Consider the following 25371-nt stretch of genomic DNA (forward strand, 5'->3'; position numbering starts at 1 on the left):
AAAAAAAAAAAAAAAAAAAAAAAAAAAAAACCAATATTTTATTAAGCCCTTGGGGAAAAAAAAAAAAAAAAAAAAGTCTAAGACTCTATAGCTGATTCAAGCCTATTCCTGTAGGGCCAAAGGGAGTTTAGAAAAGAGAGACCAAGATTAGGAAGGCAAATTCATACAACTTCAAATGAACCTTTCCAAGGAGATCCTAATAATACTCTCAAACCAGCCCAGAGGATACTATACAAATTTAGCTGTTAATTTTAAAAGAAAAGTTTTAATTTTTTTTTGTTACTTATAAAAACTTTATGAAAATACATTCATACCAAGAAGATATAGTATTCATATTGCAACCATTTCTGTTAGTAATTATTTTAAGGGTCTACAAAAGCAATCTTATTCCCAAGGCACTATGAGTCAGCATAACAAAATAATACTACTTATTACTCTTGGAAAAAGTAAAATATTACTTGGGTGGATACTGATATTCTATGCAGTAAAGTTTCCTAAAATCAAGTATTAAAATATAATTATCCTAGATTCTTGGCATTATTTGCTTTTCAATATGCTAATTTGAAACCTATTATAATTTTAGCATTAACCTCTAAATATAATGGCATTTAAATTGTCCTAGGCTGTAGACACCTAAGAAAAATTTTCACTACCAAGCTCTAGAATAAAATTTAAAAGTCATCAAAGAACAACTAAAACAAATTATTCATAAGCTTGTGAAGTGTTTAGCAATTAATGAACCTACCAACACTTAGCTACCTACTATTATATTATCACCCTTTAAAAATATATCTAAATTCTCTTTTATTCCAATAATTCCCATATTACTGTATTAAAATATCAGTGCACTGAAAATCCAGAAATATTCCAGTTTTCCATGAAAATACAACACATATAAACTACACATATGTGGGCGCACACACACACACATATTAAGGGCTGCACATTTCTCTTAGGTAATCTAATTTCACTTGTGCAGCAGAATCCCCTCTCATCTGCCACTGCCTGGTTTCAGTTACGCCTGTGACCAGGGCTTATTTTCTTTGCTACTTGGTTTTAGCCAATAACATTTGATCTTTGTAATGAATGGAAGAAAGTATACTCATGTTTACCTAATATTTTTAAATGTGTAATTTTCTAAAAAGATTCTGCTTTCCATTGCAAGTGTTATTTACCTGTCTGAACATCAATAACCATCTGATGGCCCCCTCTCATTCCTGGTCGGTTATCTTCTCCATCACCTGAAGTAGAAACAATATTTTCTTTTAAAGGAATAACAAAGAACAACTGCAAATCCAGAGTAACTTCATTCCTAAGTCCATAAGAAGTAGTAAAAATAACCTACACTTATTCTTACAAAATATTAAGAATAAGTAAAGGATTCATTGAACAGTATGATTTAAATCTATACTTATAATAATCTTGCTCTTTCCTCCAATTGCTTTCATGCTTTTAATACAATTGGAAGCTATTTTCAACCTATTTATGACCAATGACGTCAATCAGCAAAGAAAAAGAATATTCCACAAAAATATAGGACAAAATTTTCTAAACTGTTAGAGTGCCAATGTGAAGGTAGAAAACAATTACTAATTAGATCTCATGTTTATATTCCAGGCATAGTTTATCAATATAAAAAGCAGTTTTAAAATTCATAAAACTGCTAAAAAACTAAGATATTACAAAGTTTTAAATATTATTAATTTCCTTACTGTATTAATTTTGTGCCAATATTTCAGAAAGCAGTTCCCACATAATTTACCAACTATTTTGAGAACTGACTGAAAAAATGTAAGATATAATTCACTTTAATTCTTATTTCAATCACAGAGCTTAATAGGCAGGTTTAAATATAATCAAACTTTAAATTTCTGAAGTAGAAAACTATTATTCAACTTATTTTGCACCAAATCGTATACAAATAAAGATATAATTTCATTCCAATCGTTCAAAAGGTTACAGGATTCTAACGTTTTCTTCAATATAAATCAGTCTAAGGATTTCTTCATAACTATCCCATTAACTGAAATGTATTACTTTGGCTAATAAGTTTCCTTATATTGGCTTTATCCTGTGTAAAATTGAGAACACCCAACTTTTTACTAATTTCACAGGAGTAATGAAATATCATTTCTTATATACAGAAAATAAGATGCGAAATTGGGGCTGGCCAGTTAGCTCAGTTGGTTACAGTGCAGCCTTGTAACACCAAGGTCATGGGTTCAGATCCCTGTGCTGGCCAGCAGCAAGGGGAAAAAAAAAAGTAAGTAATATGCAAAACTGAAGCTTTTTATTATTGCTGTATTCAATGGCTAATTCAGAAGTTCCCTGAAAATTCTTTCTCCTTTCTGATAGTTGGGTAGCCGTTTAGACTCTGCAGCTTACTATCATTGAAGGTTTGCCCTTTGTAGTGGATTGAATAATGTCCCCCCAAAACTCCCTGAAGCTTGAATTGTGTCCCCAAGTTTTAAACTTAGCCCCCACTGTGACTGTTGAGAGGTTGGGAAATCCTATTATGGTAATTGACACGTAGGGCCTTGAAGAGGTGATTGGATCGTAGGACCATGCTGTAGTAAACAGATTAAAAACGGTGGTCAGGGGCGTGGTTCCAAGGGCTTTAAGAGAAGAGAGAAGAAAATGTCTCTCTCTCTGCTTTCTCTGCTTCCACCTCTTTGCAATGTGAGACTACTGGGTCACTGTCGCCACCACCGGATGGACTTTGGACTTCCCACCCCCAGAAACTGTAAGCAATAAATTTCGTTTTCTTTATAAATCACCCAGTTCCATGTATTCTGTTATAAGCAACCCAAACCAACTAATACACCCTTCCTTCTTTCCTCCCCCATCAGTCAGTATTGCCACTTTCAAGAACATGTTAAGAAAATACTAAAATAAATTCATTTTCAGTATGTTTATATTTTCTATTCTTAATCCATTAGTTTGTAAACATACAATTACAGTCTGTTTGCTACACTATGTGTGTCTTTGAAGAAAATTACCTCATATCTGACTGATAAAATAGGAGAATGACGTCTGTATAATGCAGAAATAATGGAGGCTCAGAAGCAATTTCCCCCTGCATATTAATGTTTAACATTATCAGGAGAAAGATTTTTTACAATTAAAGAGAAGGCCTTGGCAATATACACAGTCCATAAGGGAAAAAGCTGAACATCCACAGAACTGCCTTCCTTTAATTTAAATAGTTGCATTAAAGAATTGCTATATTTTCTACTATGTCAACTATTTGGCAAAGCAATGAGCACAAATGAAGAAGTGACAGAAACTTCCCCCTATATGAAAATAAAGGATTAATAAGGAAGACTACACTCTGGATTGGATTTTAAGTTTTGATGAAAACAGTCTTTAATAGAAGCAAATGCCCTCTATAAATAGTTGCATTAAAGAATTGCTATATTTTCTACTATTTGGCAAAGCAATGAGCACAAATGAAGAAGTGACAGAAACTTCCCCCTATATGAAAATAAAGGATTAATAAGGAAGACTGCACTCTGGATTGGATTTTAAGTTTTGATGAAAACAGTCTTTAATAGAAGCAAATGCCCTCTAGGATCTACATCTCAAAGAGGAAGCATGAACTCCAGGGTTTAAGGCTCTAAACTCACTATAACATTCAGTATACATGTGTTTAAAGATTTAACTGTACTAGTATTTATTTTTATTAGAATTATTTTAGTAGTTTTTATTAATACCTGATCATAAAATTCCATAGATTTAGAATGGCCTCCCTGCTTTCTATTTTTCTCATAAGCCCTGTTAGGTTTAGCGAGCAATTTTGTAGAACTTAAGGTTTTTCAGGAACATGTGTATGGCATTACAACACAGACTATAATTTGATAGTGTCTCTGTGAAAGTAATTTATGATGATACTTTGTAAAAACTGCCCAACCTTCTATTAAGGCAGTAAAACAAAAAAGTTTAAAAGAAAATTATAATATAATAAACTAATTCTACCACTTAGTTAAGGAACCTATGTCTTTGTTTTAAACACCTGCTTTTTATTAACAGAGTCCTGTGACACTTGAGCTATCTTGGGAAAACTAAAGACTAAGATGTTAAAGAAAAAGCACCACAACCCAAAGGTATGACTTACCTTTGGTGCTTTTGGGAATAATTTGACTCCATCGTGGCTTATACTCTTGTTGACTGATATACTGATTGAACAAGCCATCTGCAAATATCAAAGAATGAAAAAGAATGACACCTTAAACAGTTTACACTTTTTATTATAGCAAAAAAGAAAAAAAATTAAAATTAAAATATACAAGCCTACATTAAGAGAAATTACTAGTATGTCACTAATACAAGTCATTTTCATATCTTTTATTACCTCCGAAACGTCTCTTCTTCACAGCTCACTAGACATCCACATTTCTACAAGTAGTGCTTTGTACACTGACACTGACTTGTTTTAACAAGTATAATGGAAGAGAGCCAAATACGAATGTCCAGAGGCATTTACAATCAGGCTTGCCTAGGAGATTACTTCCAAAATTCAAAATATTAAGTACTTCAAACTTAAAATATTAGAAATTATCATGATCTTACTTTAGGTAAGACAAAACTGTCTCCTGAATAGTTAATAGCATAGCATTAGATATGCTCAGTATATAATAAATAGTTAGAATTTTTTAAAAAGGCTTTCTTAGCCACATGGTTGATACTTCCTTTGAGTCATCTTGATATTACTAAGTCCCTCACATTAAAATTAACTGCTCACACTTTCAAAAAAGCATATTCCTAATACATAATGACACCCTGACAAGTCACATCATTTTGCACAGTAGTCAGTTAAACATTTAAAAAATTATTTTGGGAACTTTTTATTTGCTCCTGTCTCTTTCTAATAAATTCCTTTTGTCTCCAGTATAACTGTTATACAATTTTCTTTGATATCTCTTACTCTTTATTTTTCTGTAGAAAACATTAGAAAACCTCAAAAAAATTATTTCGATATATCATAATCAAATCTGGAAGTAACTTTCAAGAAAGACCTTATCAAAGAAAAAAAGAATTGATATATCATAATCAAATCTGGAAGTAACTTTCAAGAAAGACCTTATCAAAGAAAAAAAGAATTAACTTTTGTTGAGCACCTATAGAATGCAAGACACCACATAGGTTAACTCATTTACTCTTTGAAATAAACCTATGATAGTCATTATAAATAACGGCAATGATTAGAAAATCAAGGTTAACAGAAGTTAAGTAACATACCCAAGGACTCTAAACAAAAAAGTATAAAGCCCAGTTCCAAAGTCCATATAGTTTTTATCTCTTCATAGACTGCAAATACAGACTGGAAAGTACAGATACACACATATCACAAAGTAGTTTCTTAAATTACAATCTAAGATAAAACACTGTAATAACAAGGCAAATTTTACCTATTCAAAACACATGAAAAAGAGCAAGACTTTGAGAAACAAAACTCACCATACCAGATGATTCTACTTCAATGTTAAACAAATCTTATATTGTACAATAGAAGAAAACTCAAAAGTTAAAATATATTACTTATGATTTAAAGGAAAAAATGTAATCCCTCTCTTAAATGAAGACCTATTGGCTACTGTGGCTGAAGGTTACTTTTTATGTTTCATTTTTCCTCTGGAACACTGCTTTGCCACTACTCCAGATTGCTTACCAGAAGCATTCCTGTCAGTGGGAAGTTGTTCCATATAAGCAATGGCTAGTTTGAAAAGTTGGCTGTTCTACCAAAACAAAATGAAACAAAACAAAAACAAACAAAATCCAATCCAAACCAAACCACCTCTTCTTTTGGAGAAACCATGACTTAAAATAAGACATAAGAGCTAGAAATTCACAAATTCCAGTCCTCTCACACCCCTCTCCATACACACAATCCCCAACTGTCCAACTCTCTTATTAACCTCTTGACACTCTTTCATTTTATACTATTAAATTTCACCTCTCCAAATGAAAAATATTGTTTAAGGACTTATAAGAAATTATGTTTCATTTTGCAGAGAAAGATGATAAATTAAAGATTATTCTCATTTAATCTCTGTTACTGCCTCTTGCCAGGGAAACTGGGTTGTCAATAAATGGTCCAAATCAGATCTGGAGAAGGCTATAAGTAATAGCTATTCTCAATGAAATAACATGTTTAAGAATCTTCTTTTATAACTTAAAAAAAAAATAGTAACACAAATGTTTATTAAAGGTTTGGTAAATAGTAACTTCTGTTTCAAACCGTTGAGACATGCTAAAGAAGCTTTATTTTTTAATAGAACAAGTTTAATTTTTAGAAATCAGACAGCCATTTTCGGTGATGGGACATTACAATCAACTACATTGTATATTGACAAAATAAAAATAATAAAAAAAAATAATAAAATAAAATCCAGACAGCCATTTTCGGTGATGGGACATAACAATCAACTACATTGTATATTGACAAAATAAAAATAATAAAAAAAAATAATAAAATAAAAATAAAAAGAAATCAGACAGCCATAAACTAGAAATCCCTTGAGGAAATCAATAAAAACACTAAAAACATAAAAGCTGGGTAAAGATTTAAAAAAAAAAAAAATACGTTACTTTCAGTACCTTTGTTTTGATGCTTAAAAAACTTTCAAAATCTAAAAACAAATGAAAAGTTGACACCTCTGCACTCCAATGAATCTCACCATGTTCCCTATATTTCTAATTATTGAAAAGTGTTGCTAAAGCTTTTTGTTACTTCTTACCTGTAGATATTTTACATGACTTGGCAAAAAAAAAAAAAAAAAAAAACTTGCGCTCAATTGAAACAATAATGACATTCTCATCTACAAAAATATGACAATTCCCATTACATTGTTTTGAAAGTCACAGAAGCAAATTTAAAAATGAGAAATTTAAGGATGCCTATGAACCTTCTGAGTTCAAAAAAATCACTTCTGTATTTTAAGAGGAAGTCAGGCAGTTGCTAATATTTCTGTTAAGTCTATTTTTGACAAAAATCTAAAGCAGGATATCAGAAGAGTTTGATGAAAGTAAACGATCCAAAAAAATTTAAAATATCAGTCAGAAGAAAACACACTAAGAACTAGTTGCTAACAATTTTAAAACTATTTAACTGAAGTCTTCAGGTCCAATTATCACTTCGTTTTTTTTCTGTGATTATGACTATTCTAAATAAACACATTTTATACAATCCTCACTAGGCACAAGATGTTTTTTTCTACAATAATGGAGACTCTCTTAAAAAGTACATAATTTAAGGCTGGCTGGTCTGTCAGTTAGTTAGAGCGCAACCTTGTAACACCAAGGTCAAGGGTTTGGGTCCCCATACTGGACAGCCACAAAAAACCCCACAACAATAAAAAAAAAAATCCCAACAATAACATCAGAAAGCATAATTTAAAAATGATACTCAAGAAGTTTTTAGCAAAAGGAAAAAAAAAACATCAAACCTCATCCAGGATCAAAAAAATCCAAACCAAAATAACAAAGATTACAGTAATACTGCCTACACCCACACTTCTATCAAATCTGATTTATCACCAAAACACATTACATTCAAAGAAAATAATTTAAAATGAACTTATAGGTAAATAACTTGTAGAGCACAAAATCCTTTTGGAACATTCAGGAATAATAATGTTTGGATCGAAATCAATTTTTAAAAAATTATCCATCAGTTTGTTCAAATTCTGAAAAGAGAAATATGTGAATCATACCAGTTTATAATAAATAATCAATACTGAAAAACTTAACTAGAAATATTTACTAAGTTGGTAAAGAACAGTGGTAAAGAGTATGGATTTTGGTGCCAGACTATCTGAGTTCAAATCTTAGCTCTATCATTTACCAGTTATGCTGTCTTAGACAAATTACTTAATCACACTTATTTAGTAAAAAAGAGATAAAACACTTACCCTAGAAGGTAGGTATGAGAATTAAACAAATTCATAAAAAAGGCTTAGGAGAATAGATGGCACACTGTGAAAGCCACAAATATATGTTAGCTGTGATGATGATAATGCTGCAGTGTTTGGAACTGGACTTGGAAGAAAACTAAGAATTTTTTAATGTACAAAATGAGAAATGTGGCACTACGGCAAACAGGAGTTAGGAGAAAGAGGGACAAAAATGTGTGAGGGAATAATAAAAGACGCTAACTTAAAAGAGCTGGTATTAAAGAATGAATTGGAAGTGAATAATAATGAAAAGGGAAATATTCAGGGAAAGAAATATGGGATAATAAAAGCACAAAGGCATGAATGAGCAGGAATTATAGCAAAAAGCTATGTTTCAGGAAGCAGTCTGGCAATCAGGTAGGAAAAAAAAAAGAGAGATTTTGTATTCTGAGCATTTCTAAGAAGAAACACAATCCTAAGGGAAAAGAAATATCATAAGGAAAGATCTTGCTATTCTGGAACACAGCCCTTGCTCCTGACTCACAAGAAGGTCCTTAAAATAGTTAGGAAAAACCTACCTCATTCAAAGATTAATAATAATCAAAAAGAACAAACTCAGGATTTACACTACGATATAAAAAGGAAAAGGAAGAAATGAATTTTTAGAAAGTGGCAAATGAATCTGTTTCAACAACAACAAAAAATACATGAAAATGGCCAAATACGTTTCCATGAATACAAAAAAATTAAGGAAGTAACACTCTCTATAAAACACAAGCACAGATTAGTGACACAAATAGTTGGTAAGTAAAGAAAATAAAGAAAATAATTGCTAACCTATAATTCTATATCTGGTAAAAATACCCTTCTAGAAAAGAGACAAAATTTTCAGGCAAGCAAAAACTGAGTAGACCTGCATTAAAAGAAATTTTAAATGATGAGCTTAAGGCAGAGGAAATGCAATCCTAGCCATAAGATCAAAGATGTAAACAGTGATGAAAAGCAAAAATATCAGTATTCAAATAAAAGTAATAAGCATTGACTTCATAAAATAAGAATATTAATATTTTACAGGGTCTTCGAGTCCACTAAGTCCTTGCATGGGAGGAGAGAAAAGGCACTGATTAATTTTGTTAAGTTAACCAAATATCTTGCTGTAGTTTCTAGACTACTCATAAATAAAATATAAACAGTATGATACTGCCAACAAACAGAAAGAAACAAATGAAAAGATTAAAAAGTTCTTTTTAGGGCCGGCCCGGTGGCGCACTGGAGAGTGCGCCGCTTGGGAGCGTGGCGGCGCTCCCGCCGAGGGTACAGATCCCATGTGGTGACTGGTTCCCGCTCACTGGCTGAGCGTGGCACGGGCGCAACACGGAGGGTTGCGATCCCGAACCAGTCAGTAAAAAGGAAAAAAAAAAAGTTCTTTTTAAAAAAGGCAAGAGACAACTAAAGAGAAATAAGGAACAGACATAACAAAGTGTATAAAGTAAAATGAAGGGTAATACCCGTATAGTTATCAGTATTTCAATCATGTAAGTGGAATTTTAAATGTTCAAAAGAAGGCTGCCAGTTTGGCTTTCTTTAAAAATCTCACTAAATTTATAAAAGGTACTTCTTTAAAAAAAGGATACAGAAAGGTTGAAAAAAAAAATGGAAAAAGATATGCCATGCAAATGCCAAATGAAAGTGGATGTCTTAATGTAAGACAATACACACCTTGAGGCAAAATATTACTAGACATAAAAAACTTTATTTTTCATAAAACATTTAATTCATAATAGAAGAATTTTAAAAGTTTGCAACTAAGAACATGGCATCAAAATATATAAAGCAAAAATTGATAGAACCATAAGAAGAGAAATACTATTCCATAATCACAGTGGAAAATGTTAACACAGTTTTCTTAGTAACTGAGAGAATCAGACGGAAAATTACTGATGAAGTAGATATGTACATGATTAGCAAATGACACCAACTGAACATAACATAGAACACTGCCCCCCAAAACGAAGAATTCACATTTTGTTCAGTTATACATAATATGTTTATAAAATTGGACTATAAAGCAAGTCTTACTAAATCTCAAAGGACTGGAATCATACATGTACCCTGACCACTATGCGATTACACTAGAAATCAGTAACAAAGAAAATAAGCAGAAAATTTTTATTTGAAAATTAAAAACTACATTTCTCTATAACTATGGCTCACAAAAGAGCCATTTCATAACACAGTAAAAATACCAAACTGGAAAAAAAATGAAAATACTTCACAGCACAACTAAAAAATAAGTAGAGAATTTTATATCCTTAAATGTGTATATAAGAAAATTTCAAAGTGTGAAACTTAATGAGCTAAAGCATTCATCTTAAGAAATTATAAAAAGACAGCAGATTAATAACAAAGAAAGAAAGATAACAGGAAGCACAGAACATAAGTCAAGGACACAAAAAATAACAGAAAGGATCAACAGAACAAAAATTGGTTCTCTTAAAAGACGTGTGGATTTGATAAACTTCTGGTGGGAGTAATGGGGGGAAAAAAAGAATTGATAAATACAAGGAACAAAAAAGGAGACATTCCAAGAAATTTGTAAATATTAGCAGATAGGGGATATTACTTATACCTTAATGAACATAAGTTTGAAATTTTAGATAAAACAAACAATTCCTAGAAAAATATAACTTAGTAAGAGAATAAAAAGTATAAGGCCAATCTTATTAATGAAAATAGCCAGAAGAATGCTAACAAAACATTAATCAATCTAAATCTAAGATACAACAAAAGAAATTATAACAAAGCTAAATATATCTGAGAAATGTAAAGTTGGATTAACATTAGAAAATCAATCCCTGTGATTTCATACATTAATAGATTAAAGTAGGAAAAAATCATCATGAAAGGTAGAGAAAAAGTGAAAAAATTCAATGTTCATTTGTAACATAAACTCTTAGCAATCTAGAAATCTGACACAGTGATCACCGAAAACTCCAAAACAAAAATCATATTTAATAATGAAATGTTGAAAGCATTTCTTCTGAAATCATAAATTGCACAAGTATATCCACTATCATCATGTCCCTCAACTGTATATTGATATTCTGGCTAAAAGATTGAACACAGGAAAAAAGGCGTAAGAGCTGGAAAGAAGGAAAAATGTGTCATTATGCCTAAGTATTTTTAACTGAATGAAAATGAAAACACAGCATAGAAAATTTGTGAGATAAGGAGAAAAAATTTTAACCAAATGCCTGCATTAGAAAAAAAAGAATCTCAAATCAGTGGCCTCCGTTTTCATGTTAAGAAACTAGAAAAAGAAGAACAAATTAAAACCAAATTAAATAGAAGGAAGGAAATAATAAAGGGAAGAAATCAATGAAACAAGGAAAAAAAGAAAGAAAGGAATAAAAGGAAAAGAAAAACCCAACAGCTGTTTTCTTAAAATATAATTGATAAACCTCTAGCCACACTACTAAGGAGAAAAAAAGAGAGAAGACACAAACTACTAATATCAAGAATAGGACATGATATAAAGATATTAAAAGGAAAATAAGTAAATATGAACAACTTTACCCAATAAATTAACCAGTTTAGTTGAAATGAGAATATTCCTCAAAAGATGCAAACCACCAATGTTCACTAAAGAAGAAATACAAAATATAAATAGAGCTATATCGATTAACAATACCAAGTTTGTCGTTAAAAAACTCACCACAAAGGTAACTCCAGGCCCAGATGCTTTCACTGGTAAATTCTACCAAGATACTACTCATTTTACATAAACACTTTCAGAAAATTGAAGAGGGAATAATTCCCACCTCATTCTATAAGGCCAGAACTAACCAGACACCAAAACAAAACATGAACGTTCTAAGAAAATTGCAGATCAATACCTGAAGTATTTAAATATAAGCAAATACTCCATAAAAATTTGGCAAATCAAATCCAACAATATCTAGAATTAATAAGATACCATTACCAAGCAGTTTATAACAGGAATGCAAAGTTGGATTAAAAAATTAAAAATTAATATAATTCAACATATGAACAGATTAAAAAGCAAATCCTTATCATCACCTCAAAAGATGCAGGAAAAGCATTTGATAAAATCCAACATCCATTCCTGATAAAGGTTCTAGCAAACCTAGAGTAGAAACTTCCTCAATTTGAAAAAAGACATTTATGAAACTCCTATAGCTAACATACTTAAGGGTGAAAAACTGATTGCTTTACAAAGCAAGGACATATTTTCTCACCACTTTTATTCAGCATTCTACCAGTGCAATAAGACAAGAATAACAAATAAAAAGCATCAAGAGTGGACAGAAAGATGTAAAACTGTCTTTAAAAGCAGATCACATGATTGAAAACTCTATGAAATCCACAAAGCAGCTACTAGAACTAAGAAGTGAAGTTAGCAAGATTGCAAGGTAGAAGGTCAATATACAAAAATCTACTGTATTTCTATATGCTACCTATTAACCAGAAATTAAAATTTTAAAAATACTAATTATAATATCTGCAGAAAGTATAAAACACTCTGGGATAAATATGACAAAACATGTGCAAGACCTAGCCACTAAAAATTGTAAGGCATACCTGAGATAAATTTTTAAAGACCTCAATAAATAGACAGTAAATACCATGTTCATGAATGAAATACCCAATAGTTATAATTTCAATTCTTGCCAAATTAATCTACAGATTTATTGCAAACAAAAATCCTAACAACCTTTTCTCTTTATAGAAAATGACAAGCGGTTTCTAAAACTCATGTGGAAATTCATAGGACCCAGAATAGCACAAACAACTTTAAAATAAAACAAAGTTGGAAGATATACTACTTGATTCCAAGACTTATTATAAAGCCACAGTAATCATGACAGTGCGACATTGGTGAAATAATAGAAAAACAAATAAATGAAGTAGCACAGAAAGTCTAGAAACTGATGCACACTTATATAGTAGACTAATTTTTTTAAAGCAATTTTATTTTTATTTTATCTATTTATTTATTTATCTATTTATCTATCTATCTATTTATTTATTTATTTAATTTTTTTTTGTCTTTTTTCGTGTCCGGCAATGGATCGCAACCCTTGGCGTTGCGCCCGCACCTCGCTCAGCCAGTGAGCGGGAACCGGTCTGTCTATCTATCTATTTATTTATTTATTTAATTTTTTTTTGTCTTTTTTCGTGTCCGGCAACGGATCGCAACCCTTGGCGTTGTGCCCGCACCTCGCTCAGCCAGTGAGCGGGAACCGGTCTGTATGTGGGATCCGAACCCTTGGCGGGAGCGCCGCCGCGCTCCCAAGCGGCGCACTGTAGCAGTGCGCCACCGGGCCGGCCCCTATAGTAGACTAATTTTTAACAAAGATGCGAAGACAAGTCAATACAAAAAGAATAGTCTTTTTCAATAATGGTGCTAGAACATTTGGATATCCATAGGCTAAAAAAAAAAAAAGATCTTAGATCCATACCTGGCACCATATACACAAATTAATTCAAAATGAATCATAAACCTAAGGGTAAATTTTAAACATAAAACTTCTGGAAAAAAACAAAGGTCTTTGTGACCTTGGCTTAGACAGGATTTCTTAGATCCAATATCAAAAATTATGATCCATAAATGATACACTGGATAAATTGAGCTTCGCCAAAACTTAAAATTTCTGATGCTCAAAACAGTAAGAAGATGATAAGACAAGCCACAGACTAAGAAAATAAATTTTCAAATCACTTAATCTGATAATGGATGTGTATACAGAATACATAAAAAACTCTCAAAATGCAATCATAGGAAAACAAATAGCCCAATTAAAAAATGAGCAAAAGATCTGAACAGACACTTCACCAAAGAAAACATAGAGATGGCAAATAAGCATATGAAAATATGCTAAACATCAATAAGCACATAGAAATATGCTAAAAATATACTAGGGAACTGCAAATTAAAAATAAGATATTACCATACAGCTACTAGAATGGCTAATATTAAAACAACTGACTGATCTTACTAACTGTTGGCAAGGATGTGCAGCAACCATAACTCTTGTATACTAGTGGTGCAAATATAAAAGAGTACAATGTTGGAGAACTGGAAGTTTCTTAAAAAATTAAACATGCACTTACCATATGACACAGATATACCAATACTAGGTATTTATCAAGAAAAATGAAAGCATATGTCCACACAAAACCTTTACACAAATGTTCATGGCAGCTTTACCTGTAATAGCCAAAAACTAAGCAAACCGAATGTCCATCAACAGATGAATGCATAAGCAAACTGTTGTATATCCATACTATGGATTATTACTTAGCTTTAAAAAGAGATGAGTATTGGGCCGGCCCGGTGGCGCACTGGATAGTGCGCCGCTTGGGAAGCGCGGCGGCGCTCCCGCCCGAGGGTTCGGATCCCACATACAGACCGGTTCCCGCTCACTGGCTGAGCGAGGCGCGGGAGCAACACTGGGGGTTACGATCCCGTTGCCGGTCCCCGGTCCGGTAAGGGGGCGACACTGAGGGTTGCGATCCGTTGCCGGACACGGAAAAAGACAAAAAAAAAAAAAAAGAGATGAGTATTAATGCATGCAACAACATGGATGAAACTCAAAATAATTAAGCTTATTGAAAGAAGGCAGACAAAAAAAGTGTATATAGTATAATTCCACTTATAGAAAATTCTAGAAAATGCAAACTAATCTACAGTGACAGAAAGCAAATGGTTGCCTGGGATGGAAAGATTAGGAGAAAGGGCTAAGTTACAGAAGGCCATGAGAAAAATTGGGGGGTGATGAATACACTTGTTACAGTGAGTGTACTGACGGTACATATATAAAGGTACTTCAAAAAGTTTGCATAAAAATTAAAAGATAATACAAATCTTTCCATAAAGTTTAAAAATACCTTAGTATATGTCAAAACTTATCAAATTATACACTTCAAATATGTATAGCTTATAATACCAATTGTATCTTAATAAACCACTAAAAAAAAGGAAAATATATGAATAACATTTGTCTATTTTTTACACAGCCAGCCTAACTCTTACATAAAAATTTTAAACAGGTGCTAAAGAAAGCAGGGAGAGAGCCCTATGGTCAATCCAAATTAAAAATACTGACTTAAACAATCAGAATCCAGTAAAACATTAAAAGAATTATACACAATGACTAATTAGAAAAGATTCAAAAAATTCAAATATAATTCAATATTAGAAAAATCTCCAATTTAATAACTGCACCATTAAAGGATAAAAATACTTATTTCAATGGATGCCATCAAGGCATTTGACAAATTTCAGCATCAACTCCTCATAATAGCTAAGACAAAGGGCATTCTCAAACAAAATCTCAAATAGATATGAGAACTCACTCAAAAAAATTTAGAATCTAAGGGGAGAGTAAACAGATTACTGCATTACCCAAGAGATGAGACAGGATATAAGACACGGGAAAGAGAGAGAGAAAAAAATAGAGGAAGGAAAGATGGAGGAAGGGAAGTGGAGCTTTCAAGTTAAAACTTTAGGACCACCTTATTAAACTTTATCTCTCCCTTATCTCACAAAAACAAACCTTTATTTCTATAGCAAATAAGATAAGCTCTACAAAGAATGGTTTCCAGTACAATCTTTACCTCTTTGAGAAAACTTTCTTGTTCCTAGGTGATTACTTTTGCCCATCCTCACTGGATTCTACATTGTCACAGAGAAAGTAGCAATGACTGGTTCAAGAATTACCTCTCGTGAATTTAAATATAAATACAGGGATGTTTCTAGGCAAATAGGAAGCTTATTAGAGAAATAGAGACTGACACTTTTTAAAAATACAGACCATACTAACTAATAAACTAAATATACTGAAAGTATTTTTTGTTTCCTCCATTATAAGAAGCTTGATAGAAGATGTTTTTGATTCCCTAGACTTTCCTATTGAGTAGGCAGGGACTTCTTGTTCTCTGCTAAGTTTTTTAGTGTAGTAGAAGCCAAAAAAACTCTGCACTGTTTACTTCCTTATTTGTCCAACAAATCATCATCAGTGAAGTTAGCAGCAAACTGAACCACCCTGGAAGGAATGTTTATTAACTAACAGTGCTCCAAGCAAGGTAAGGAAAGCCCATAGTAGTAAAAAAAAAAATATGACTTGGCTCTAAGTTTTAAGAATAGAGTTACTACCAATTTCTCTAAACTTGGTTCCTTTCTAGAGCCAGAGGGGTAAGTTAAATCTCTATAGCAATCAAAGTTGCACATGTTTTCAATAGCTTCTCTAACTATACTACTTCTCTAAGTATACTAAGTATACTACTAAAGAGACAGTTTTTTTTTTTTTTTAAAGATGACTGGTAAGGGGATCTCAACCCTTGATTTGGTGTTGTCAGCACCACGCTCTCCCAAGTAAGCTAACCAGCCATCCCTATATAGGGATCTGAACTCGTGGCCTTGGTGTTATCAGCACCACACTCTCCCAGGCCAGCCACGGGCCGGCCCAAGACAGTTTTAAAACAATTGTTTTTAGCCTAATAATTACATAAAGATTCTCATGGTTGTTACTTTCCCTTAACAGACTATCAAATGCCTTAATGGTAAATATATGAAACAACAACAAAAACATAAAATTACTTATGCCTCCCTCATTCTATGAGGTTAAAAAAATATAGAATTCAACTATTAGAAACAGCATATATACATATATACAAATATATACTTTCACTGGTAGCATTTTAATGGTTTGGTAAGAGATTAATTCTCATATATATTTTATTTGCCTTCACTCCAAAGTATACTCCGTTTCAAATATACCAATCATTTATTTGCAAGCTTCATCATCAATTAAATAAATGATAACAATGTACAAGACCTAGAGGTAGGTATGTCATTATATTTAACCAAGCAGAGCTGGAAGCAGTTCATTTTAAGTTAACTTTATATAAACTCAAAAAGGCAGTACAGGTTCTATTTTCTTTAGTTGTAAAATACCCAACTGATAAATATGAGTACCTAACAATAGTGGATGATATTAACAGTGATAAGATTAAAATATATGAAAGCAAAAGCACTGAGAAGTCTATAATTCCTTATTCCTTTCTATAAAAAGATGCACCAAATTCAATTCCACAAGTTTTCTATAGAGCACTTTATTCTGATATTTGTCACTATGAAAGTTACTGTGGAATACTTAAAAAAAAAAAGAAGATGTCATTCTGTAAGTATCAATAGAGTACCTTTTTATTTTAAATAATAAAACATACCAGACTTTAAATATCCAAATGGGTGTCATCCTCCAAAGCAGTTACTTTGGAAGATTATTCACATTTTCAAATATTCACATTTCTTCCAAAGCCAGATTACAGGCCATACAACCAAATCAGTGATTATTTAGCATTTACACCACACAGAAACTGTTTTTAATACAAATCTCCTTGATCATTATAATTATCTACTAATAACATTTTTTGACCATTCAACCCTGTCTCCCCAAAATTACACCGTTAAAGAATGAATATTGGCTATTGACAAAAATACTTAAAGGAAAAGGCCACTAATACCAAAGGTAACATCAAAAGACTGTTTCTAACATGGTTTAGTATTAGTTAATGGTGTCATTAGTACGTGCATGATTTCCCTATATGACTACTTAAATTTAGATATGTGAGCTCAAGTAAGTTTCATTCTTTTCTAAGTCCTGTTACAGTATGGACCTATCTTACGTGAAAGAAGCCCCTAACCCAATGAGCTAACAATCTTTACAGAATAAAAAGAAAAGAAAAAATAATAGAGTAATAACTGGCATAAGCTTATACATTCTTTTTGAAAAACAGTTTTCTGTATATACACGAAATCACCCTAATAATAATCAAGTTTCATACCATTTACAGCTTTTTCAATCAATTCTTCACAAGCATCAAAATCACCCTTCAACACCAGTTTGTCATGCAGGTCTGTTAACATTGGATGTTCCAGAGCAATCTTGGTTTTCTTTTGCAGTGATTCAAAAGCTTCCGTATAGTTGTGTTGTCTGAAGTGTTTTAGGCAAAGGCGAATGGCTTCCTGTTCACGGTACTACTAGAACGCAGGAGAAAGTATGAAAAGAAGAGATTTGCTTAGTTGTTACTGTAGGAAATAACAGTGAAAATAACTAATGTAAACTCAGCATTTACTATGAGCCCATTAGGTATCATTATTTCCATCTTTCAAACAGCAAAACGAAAGTTTAGCCCATTGTAATAACTTGCCCAAGGAGACCAAGTATATATAGCCAAAAGAGATGAAACCAGACCTAATTCTAGAGCCTGAATTTGAAGAAAAGCAGCTCAACAACTATTTATTAAAGTCCACTTAAGACTGTAAAATTATAAGTCCTATAGCATCCACTAATCACATTATAATGCAGGTATGAAAGCACAGAAACATTAAATAACATACAGGATGAATGCCAAAAACACAAGCTCATAAAAAGAATTTTTTTAAAAAATCAACTTCAAGAATATATTCTGAGATTACTTCAAATTTTCTAAGCATCCTGCTATATAATAACAATTAACAAAACAAACATGACACAAAAGTACTGCATGATAATCAACAACAATGATTTACTTATAAGCATTACCCTTTAATAAGGCAAGAAAATAAAATAATACCTTTAGGAAGATTTACAAGAATTGAAACACAAATCAGTTTATAGTTAGCTGATTTTTTACTAATAAAAGGTTATTAAATACCTATTTCTAACACATTATAATTAACCAAGATTTTACCTCATCAAATAATCAAAGAAGGATTCTCTATCCATACTAATTTTACATTAATAACTTCTCACTTTTAGCCTCTAAAAAAAATTATCATAACTATCTATATAACAGTATATAGTTACATTAAACAGTAATACCTTTTTATCATGTTGACTCTAGGAGTCTCAATCACATCCACTTTTTAAATTTCCCATCAGACTGCAAAACTATCCCACTAAAAACTAAGTTTAAAGTATTTATATCAATACAGGTTAAACACAAAATTCAGAGTCAAATGGGTATAATAATATAATGGCAGACTGTGGAGTCAAACTGCCTGAGTTCATATACTGGCTCGAACACTTTACAACTGTGTGACCCTGGACAAAATATTTAACCTCTCTATGCTCTATTTCCTCATCTATAAACTAAATGGGGATAATGATTGTACCTACTTCAGACAGTGATAATGATTCAATGACTTATCAAGATTGCTTAAAAGTTGGCAGACTGTAAATGTTTATTAAATGTTAGCTGATTAAGCATTATACTAATCAATATATATTTATTATTATTCTCAATATTTTAAATTATTCTCAACAAAGACAAGAGGTTGACAGTCCTACCTTACTATACCAGTTGAGACAGGGTTGTACTACATCAGGATCATCAATGCCACTAAGTTCAACATACCAGATGCTAAAGTTAAAGCTGGGCCCCCAGGACAAGAGTGGGACTTTAAGGAGGAAAAACAAAAAGAAGAAAAAAATTAAAAGAGTTCAAATAAAACTTTAACAAAGTAAAATAACTATTCAAGCCTACTAAGATTCAATGAACAAATTTTCTGAGCATCTTCTATATATGCCTAGCACTGTGCTAGGTGTTAAGGCTACAGTAGCAAAAAGAAACATATGACCCATGTCACCATGAGGTTTCCTTATTATTAAAAACACTGTAAGATAAATTCAAAATGGTCATAGATCTACCCCCAAATAAACATGACCAGAACTAGATGATTTAACTGGTAAGTTCTATAAAACCTACAAACAGCAGGTAATTACTATATAAACAATATCAGAGCACAGGAAGAGCCTGACAGTTTAACTATTTATCAGTGGCATAACTATGAAAACAAAACCAGAAAAAAAAAGATTTAAGACCAATCTCAGCTATGAATACCTATTCAAATTAAAGGAAAAACAGATGCAAAAAATCCTACCAGGTTTTATTTTAACCAAATAGATTCCATTCAATAATGGGAGTTATAATAATATAACTTACCACCTTAACAAAATAAAAAACATGTTTGATTACTTCAACACAGATGCTAAAAACAAATTAATAAAATTTATATTCTGTTCATTATTTTTCAAAGCGCTTAATATGTAAGAAATAGAAGGCAACAAACAGGAAGCTTCCTTATCTAGATTTTTTTAGAAGCATTGAAAATCTTAAAAACTAAACCTGATGGAGAAATATTAAGTATTCCCACTCAAGTCATAACAAGACAAAGAGGCCAATATCTCTACTATTCAACACTACATTGGAGGTCTTAGCCAGTGCAATAAGAAACAGAGAAAATTAAGAAAAAAAGATGTCGCTTCAAGATAACATAGTTATCTACCTGAAAAATTCAAGAGTTTCAACTGAAAAATTTTTGTAAAGTTCGTATTCAAGATAAAAATACAAAAATAAACTTCTCCTATATCTACAAAAAACAATTCAAAAATATAGCAAAAAAGTCCCTTCTATAATAGTAAAAAAAAAAAAGGCTGAAAATGTCACAGAATAAACTTAACAAAACTATGCCATATTTGTTTAAATTTTACTGAAGCACTGAATAAATGGAGGGACATACTATGTTACTAGATAGGAAAACTTAATGTTGTTAAGCATGTCAATTTTCCCCAATTAATAATAAATTTAATGTAATCTCAATCAAAATCCCAATGGTATATATTCATTTTTTTCTTGACATGTAACTGAACTAGCTAATCTGAAAAGATAAATAACACAAGAATATCGAAAATAATAAAAATAATAACACAAGCACACTACAAAGATACAGTAATTACACGTAATTACAAGTAATATAATTACATTACATTAGTTCAGGAAAAGGAAAGTTAGTGAAACAGAAGAGAGTATTCAAAAATCTCTTAAGTATTCAGAGGAATTTAACATATGATGAATACTACATTTTCACATCAATAATGACAGAACATAGTACAGGTTTCTAAAGCATGATCCATGGACTCCTGGGGATCCCCACAACTCTTCTGAAAGGTCCCATGTGGTCAAAACTATTTTTCAAAATAACACTAGGCCTTTGTCAGCCTTTTTTATAATACTGACATTTGTACTAATGGTGCAAAAGCAATGCTGAGTAAAACTGCTGGCACCTTGGTACCAAAGTAATGGTACCTAAAACGTACTACCAGTTATTCTTAATACAGTACAAATTGCACTGTATTCCTCACCATAATATACTTGCATTTAAAGAGAGAGGAAAAAAAGGAGGGGGTTGGGGGAGCTGGCCAGTTAGCTCAGTTGGTTATAGCACTGTGCTGATAATGCCAAGGTCAAGGATTCAGATCCCCTTACCAGCCAGCTGCCAAAATAAATAAAACTTTTTTAAAAAAAAGTCCCTGATGACAGAGTTAAAAATTAATTTTATTAAATCCCTATCATTAAGTACATTTCTTTTTAATAGGTCTGTGTGACAAACAGAAGGACATATAAAGCACTTTTGCGGCATACCAAGGCATAATGGTTATCTCAAGGAAAAGGACTTGTACAATTGTTTGAGTTGTGAGCTAAAATAACTGATTTTTTTTTTCATGGGATATGATCTCATTCTTGGAAAAAAACTGACCTACAACCAATGATTATTCAGATTTGGGTATTTGCCAGACATTTACCTATACCATTTCAAGTAAAACAACTAAGGATGTTTACTGTAAAGAATAAAATTCAAGCTTTCAAGAGAAGATTACAATTTTGGAAAATTGGTATCCACCACTATGAGCTTGACTGCTTCCCAATACTTATATTTTTCTGATGAGACTGGAGGTAATATTAATAAATGTGATTTGTCTCAACATCTGGAAGATCTGTATAACTCAGTGAACCACATTTTCTAAAGGACCAATGAATGATGTTATAAAACCATGCAGAGATAAAAAATCCATGATAGACCAAGGAATTTTTTTCCCCAGCTTCGCAATCTGTTCACATTACCCTTCTCCACTTCAACCTTCAAAGCTCTTGTTTGAACATTTGCTACTACCACCTGCCATGGCATCACCTGGCCCACGTGCCACGCTTCAAGACTCACCACAGTGGCCCTCCTATTAGTAGTGGGGTAGCATCCGTGGGCCGGAGGGGAGGGGACAGGGTGTGGGGTGCTAGGGCAGACAGGGTGTAGGGGAAAAGCAGCGGGGAGGCCGGCTGCCCAGCCGAGACTGGACGACTGACCCCGCCAGACCAAGGAATTTTAATGTAACAGAATAAGTTCACTGATTCGGTTTCAGAGTCAATAATCTACCTTTAAGAAACTAGCACTTATCTAGTTTTGACAAAGTATCAAAACAGAATACTCACAATATCTGATACCAAGCCTACTGATTCCCAAATTTATTGCTCTTTTCAGAATATCAGACTGAATAGGGCGGTAAGATATTTTGGGTCAGATTTTTCCTATATTGTTGCCATCTAAAGGAAACTGTATGAAGTCAGACACAGGCAGTAGCAACCAGCCAAGAGGACGTAATTCAAAGAACTCCTAGGATGTTTAATATGGCTTTCAGTTTACATATACAAACAACAATAATTTCAAAAAGTTTTATATCAACAAATACTAAATTATCTTTGTTGTTGTGGTATTTATTTGTTTATGTAGCAGTGCCACTTAAAAGTTTATCTTCTACATCACATACCAATAACCATCAAGTGGTATAAGAGTCAGAATAAAATAGGATTCTAAAACCAAAGCCTCAACAACATAGTCTATACATGTAACCAGACATATAATATTAGTTAGAGATTTCCAGGTCTAACTTCACTGAAATTGGAGAAAGGGAAATCTTCCTATTACATCCATTCAAGTCCCAGTAAACCATTCATTTATTCAAACCTTTTAAACACTTATGTCCTAGTAAGATTTCTTTTGTGTAAACGATGGCCTAACAGAAATAGTTCTAGAATAAAATTAGTTCTGACTTTTAACATCTTTGAAAGAACATAGGGGAGGGAGGTAAGTTATGAAATCATCTCACCAAAGGACATCATATATTACATATGAATGAACGATGTCATAAATTTTCAACAGACTAAAGGGATGTGTACAAAACAAGCAGAATATGTATGCTCATTTCAAATTACCAATGACTTTTGGTGGCATTAACAATACTAATAATGCATATTAGACATACTATGTATAATATATAAGAAATCTAAATGCAGAGCTACAGGCACACACATTCTTTGTTCCCTAATAAAAGCTACCTCAGTTCCCACCTCAAATAAAAGGATCAGAAACTCCTGAAACACATCCCAAGGCTAGGAATTTGTATTCTAGGGTTCAACCACCAGTTTCCCCTATAGGACAATTAGACACAGACATGATCAAGAGCCATGCTCTTTTTCATAAAATGGGATATATATGGCACACAAGAATACTAGGCTGGGACTCCTGCTACTCTGTGACTGAGGCATTCAATATCTCAACACAGTGGAACACATCTATGGCACATTCAATGTGCTTTGACAATATCACTTTGAAAGCTCTTGTCTAGATGACTAAAACAGCTCTTACAAGATGCTTGTAATTTTAAGATCAGGTTCTGGGAGATCCTGAGAATTAAAGATTAACCACTCTGAAAGACTGCATTTATTCTACTAAAGAATTAATGAGATAAGTACACAAAGCACTTAGCACAATAACTGGCACTCACTAAGTGTTCAATAAATGTTAGTCGTTATTATTATTAGCTATTATTACCATATTAATTTTCCTCTTCATAGTATACTTTTATTAAATGTCATCTATCCACATGCTCTCATAAAGGGCCATACATACCTATGCAGACCATCAGGGCACCCCCCAGAGTTAGTACCCATCCTACACTTCTAAACACCCCTGGGATCCAGAATGCATGCTGCATTTAGCCAGAGCTGAAGCCTCTCTCTGAAGTCCCCAAAACCATCCAGGCTACAAGTGACTCTTGCACAGAAATCCATGTATCTCCATCTACCAAAACCCAGGACTCAGTATCTCCTTCTGCCCTTACCTACCCTTGCTAGTTTTTCCTCATACAGCTGTGATCTTGGCTAAGAATCAGGATGTAAACTCTTCTAGTCATCTGTAACCAATTCCATTACCCCATTCCACTTTATGTTTACTCTCTTTTGATCTAATCTCCCATTGAGGTTTTTCCCTCCTAAACCTTTAACTTGCTCTTCTGGAATCTAACTAATAACTCCAAATAATAAATAACTCTCCTTCTTTACAAAATTTTCCTTTTACTTCTAAACCTTACCTAAAACCAAGCTTCTTTCTACGGCCAATTCTCCACTTCACACTAAGTGCCATCAAAGACATCATTTCAGCATGGGCTCTTTGCCTTTTTGTACCATAAACCTCCTTTGGCTGTTTGGTGAAACCTGTGACACCTCCCTCAGTTTTAATTGTATAAAAGAAGATACCTAAGATTGCAGAGTAAACCAAATATATTGAAGTAATAGTTATAAAAATAATGAAGAAATAAAATTATTACATAGAAATATATATGCTTTTTTATTTACACATTAAATGACAAGATCTAGTGGCAGGTCTAACAATTACCATCATTTCAAAGTTGTGATAATATTTGCCACACTGTTTAAAAAAAAAAAAAAACAGAGAAGAGAAAAATATGTGCCACACTGTAATATGATGGGGAAAACGCGGCAGGTCTAACAATTACCATCATTTCAAAGTTGTGATAATATTTGCCACACTGTTTAAAAAAAAAAAAAACAGAGAAGAGAAAAATATGTGCCACACTGTAATATGATGGGGAAAACGTGTAACTTCTATTTGTGACAAGTCACAGGTACTGTTACTACTATGAATCACTGCCTATATTCATAATTGAAGGAAATGCTTTATACAAGGGTATTTCAAAAGTTCATGGAAAGATAGAAATAAAAGATAATACAAGATCTTCTCATGAACTTTCTGTATTATTAGTGAGAAGTCAGAGAACACTAAGATGCAACTTTTCCCTCAGCACATTCATGAAGCCACTGACTTATCCCCACAACCTCTTATACAATAAATTCAAAAAGGGCACATACAATGTCTGTAATGAGGCAAGCAGGTTGCCGGGAGCTTTTGAAATCTTGAGGAAACAGAAGACAGGATTTCACAATCTTCTGAGGAAACAATTCTTATATACATCACATAGAAAGAGAAGTCAACCTATGGAAGCAGACAGACTTGAGTTTGCATTCCATGTCTATATTTTACTACTTGTGTGGTTTCAGCCAAATCACTTCAACCTTCAGTTTCCTCATCTGTAAGGTAAGTGCATCAACACATATCTCACAAAGTGTTAGGCAACTTCATAAATGATACCTATTATGATTATTGTTACTTCAAAGCAATACAAGCACATAACCAAAAGTGTGATGAATATAACAAAAGCTACGTCTTTGATCCATCACATGCTAGCTATACGTAGCCTAGAACAAGTCATTTGACTTC

The 25371-nt window shown here is 32.6% G+C and overlaps 1 protein-coding gene across 1 annotated transcript in view; it reads right to left on the reverse strand.

The window, feature by feature from the left end:
• The window catches only part of MKLN1 (muskelin 1, intracellular mediator containing kelch motifs), a 173691-nt gene that overhangs the window by 79731 nt on the left and 68589 nt on the right, over positions 1–25371 (reverse strand). The window contains exons 5-8 of the mRNA XM_008574054.1: positions 19250–19359; positions 17763–17955; positions 4115–4192; positions 1176–1241 (exon numbers count right to left, since the gene is read on the reverse strand). Of these exons, the coding sequence (XP_008572276.1) occupies positions 1176–1241; positions 4115–4192; positions 17763–17955; positions 19250–19359 (447 nt within the window). The remainder of the gene's footprint in view (positions 1–1175; positions 1242–4114; positions 4193–17762; positions 17956–19249; positions 19360–25371) is intronic.

This window comes from Galeopterus variegatus, unplaced genomic scaffold (genome assembly GCF_000696425.1).
Source record: "Galeopterus variegatus unplaced genomic scaffold, G_variegatus-3.0.2 Scaffold992, whole genome shotgun sequence".
Lineage (NCBI taxonomy): Eukaryota > Metazoa > Chordata > Mammalia > Dermoptera > Cynocephalidae > Galeopterus > Galeopterus variegatus.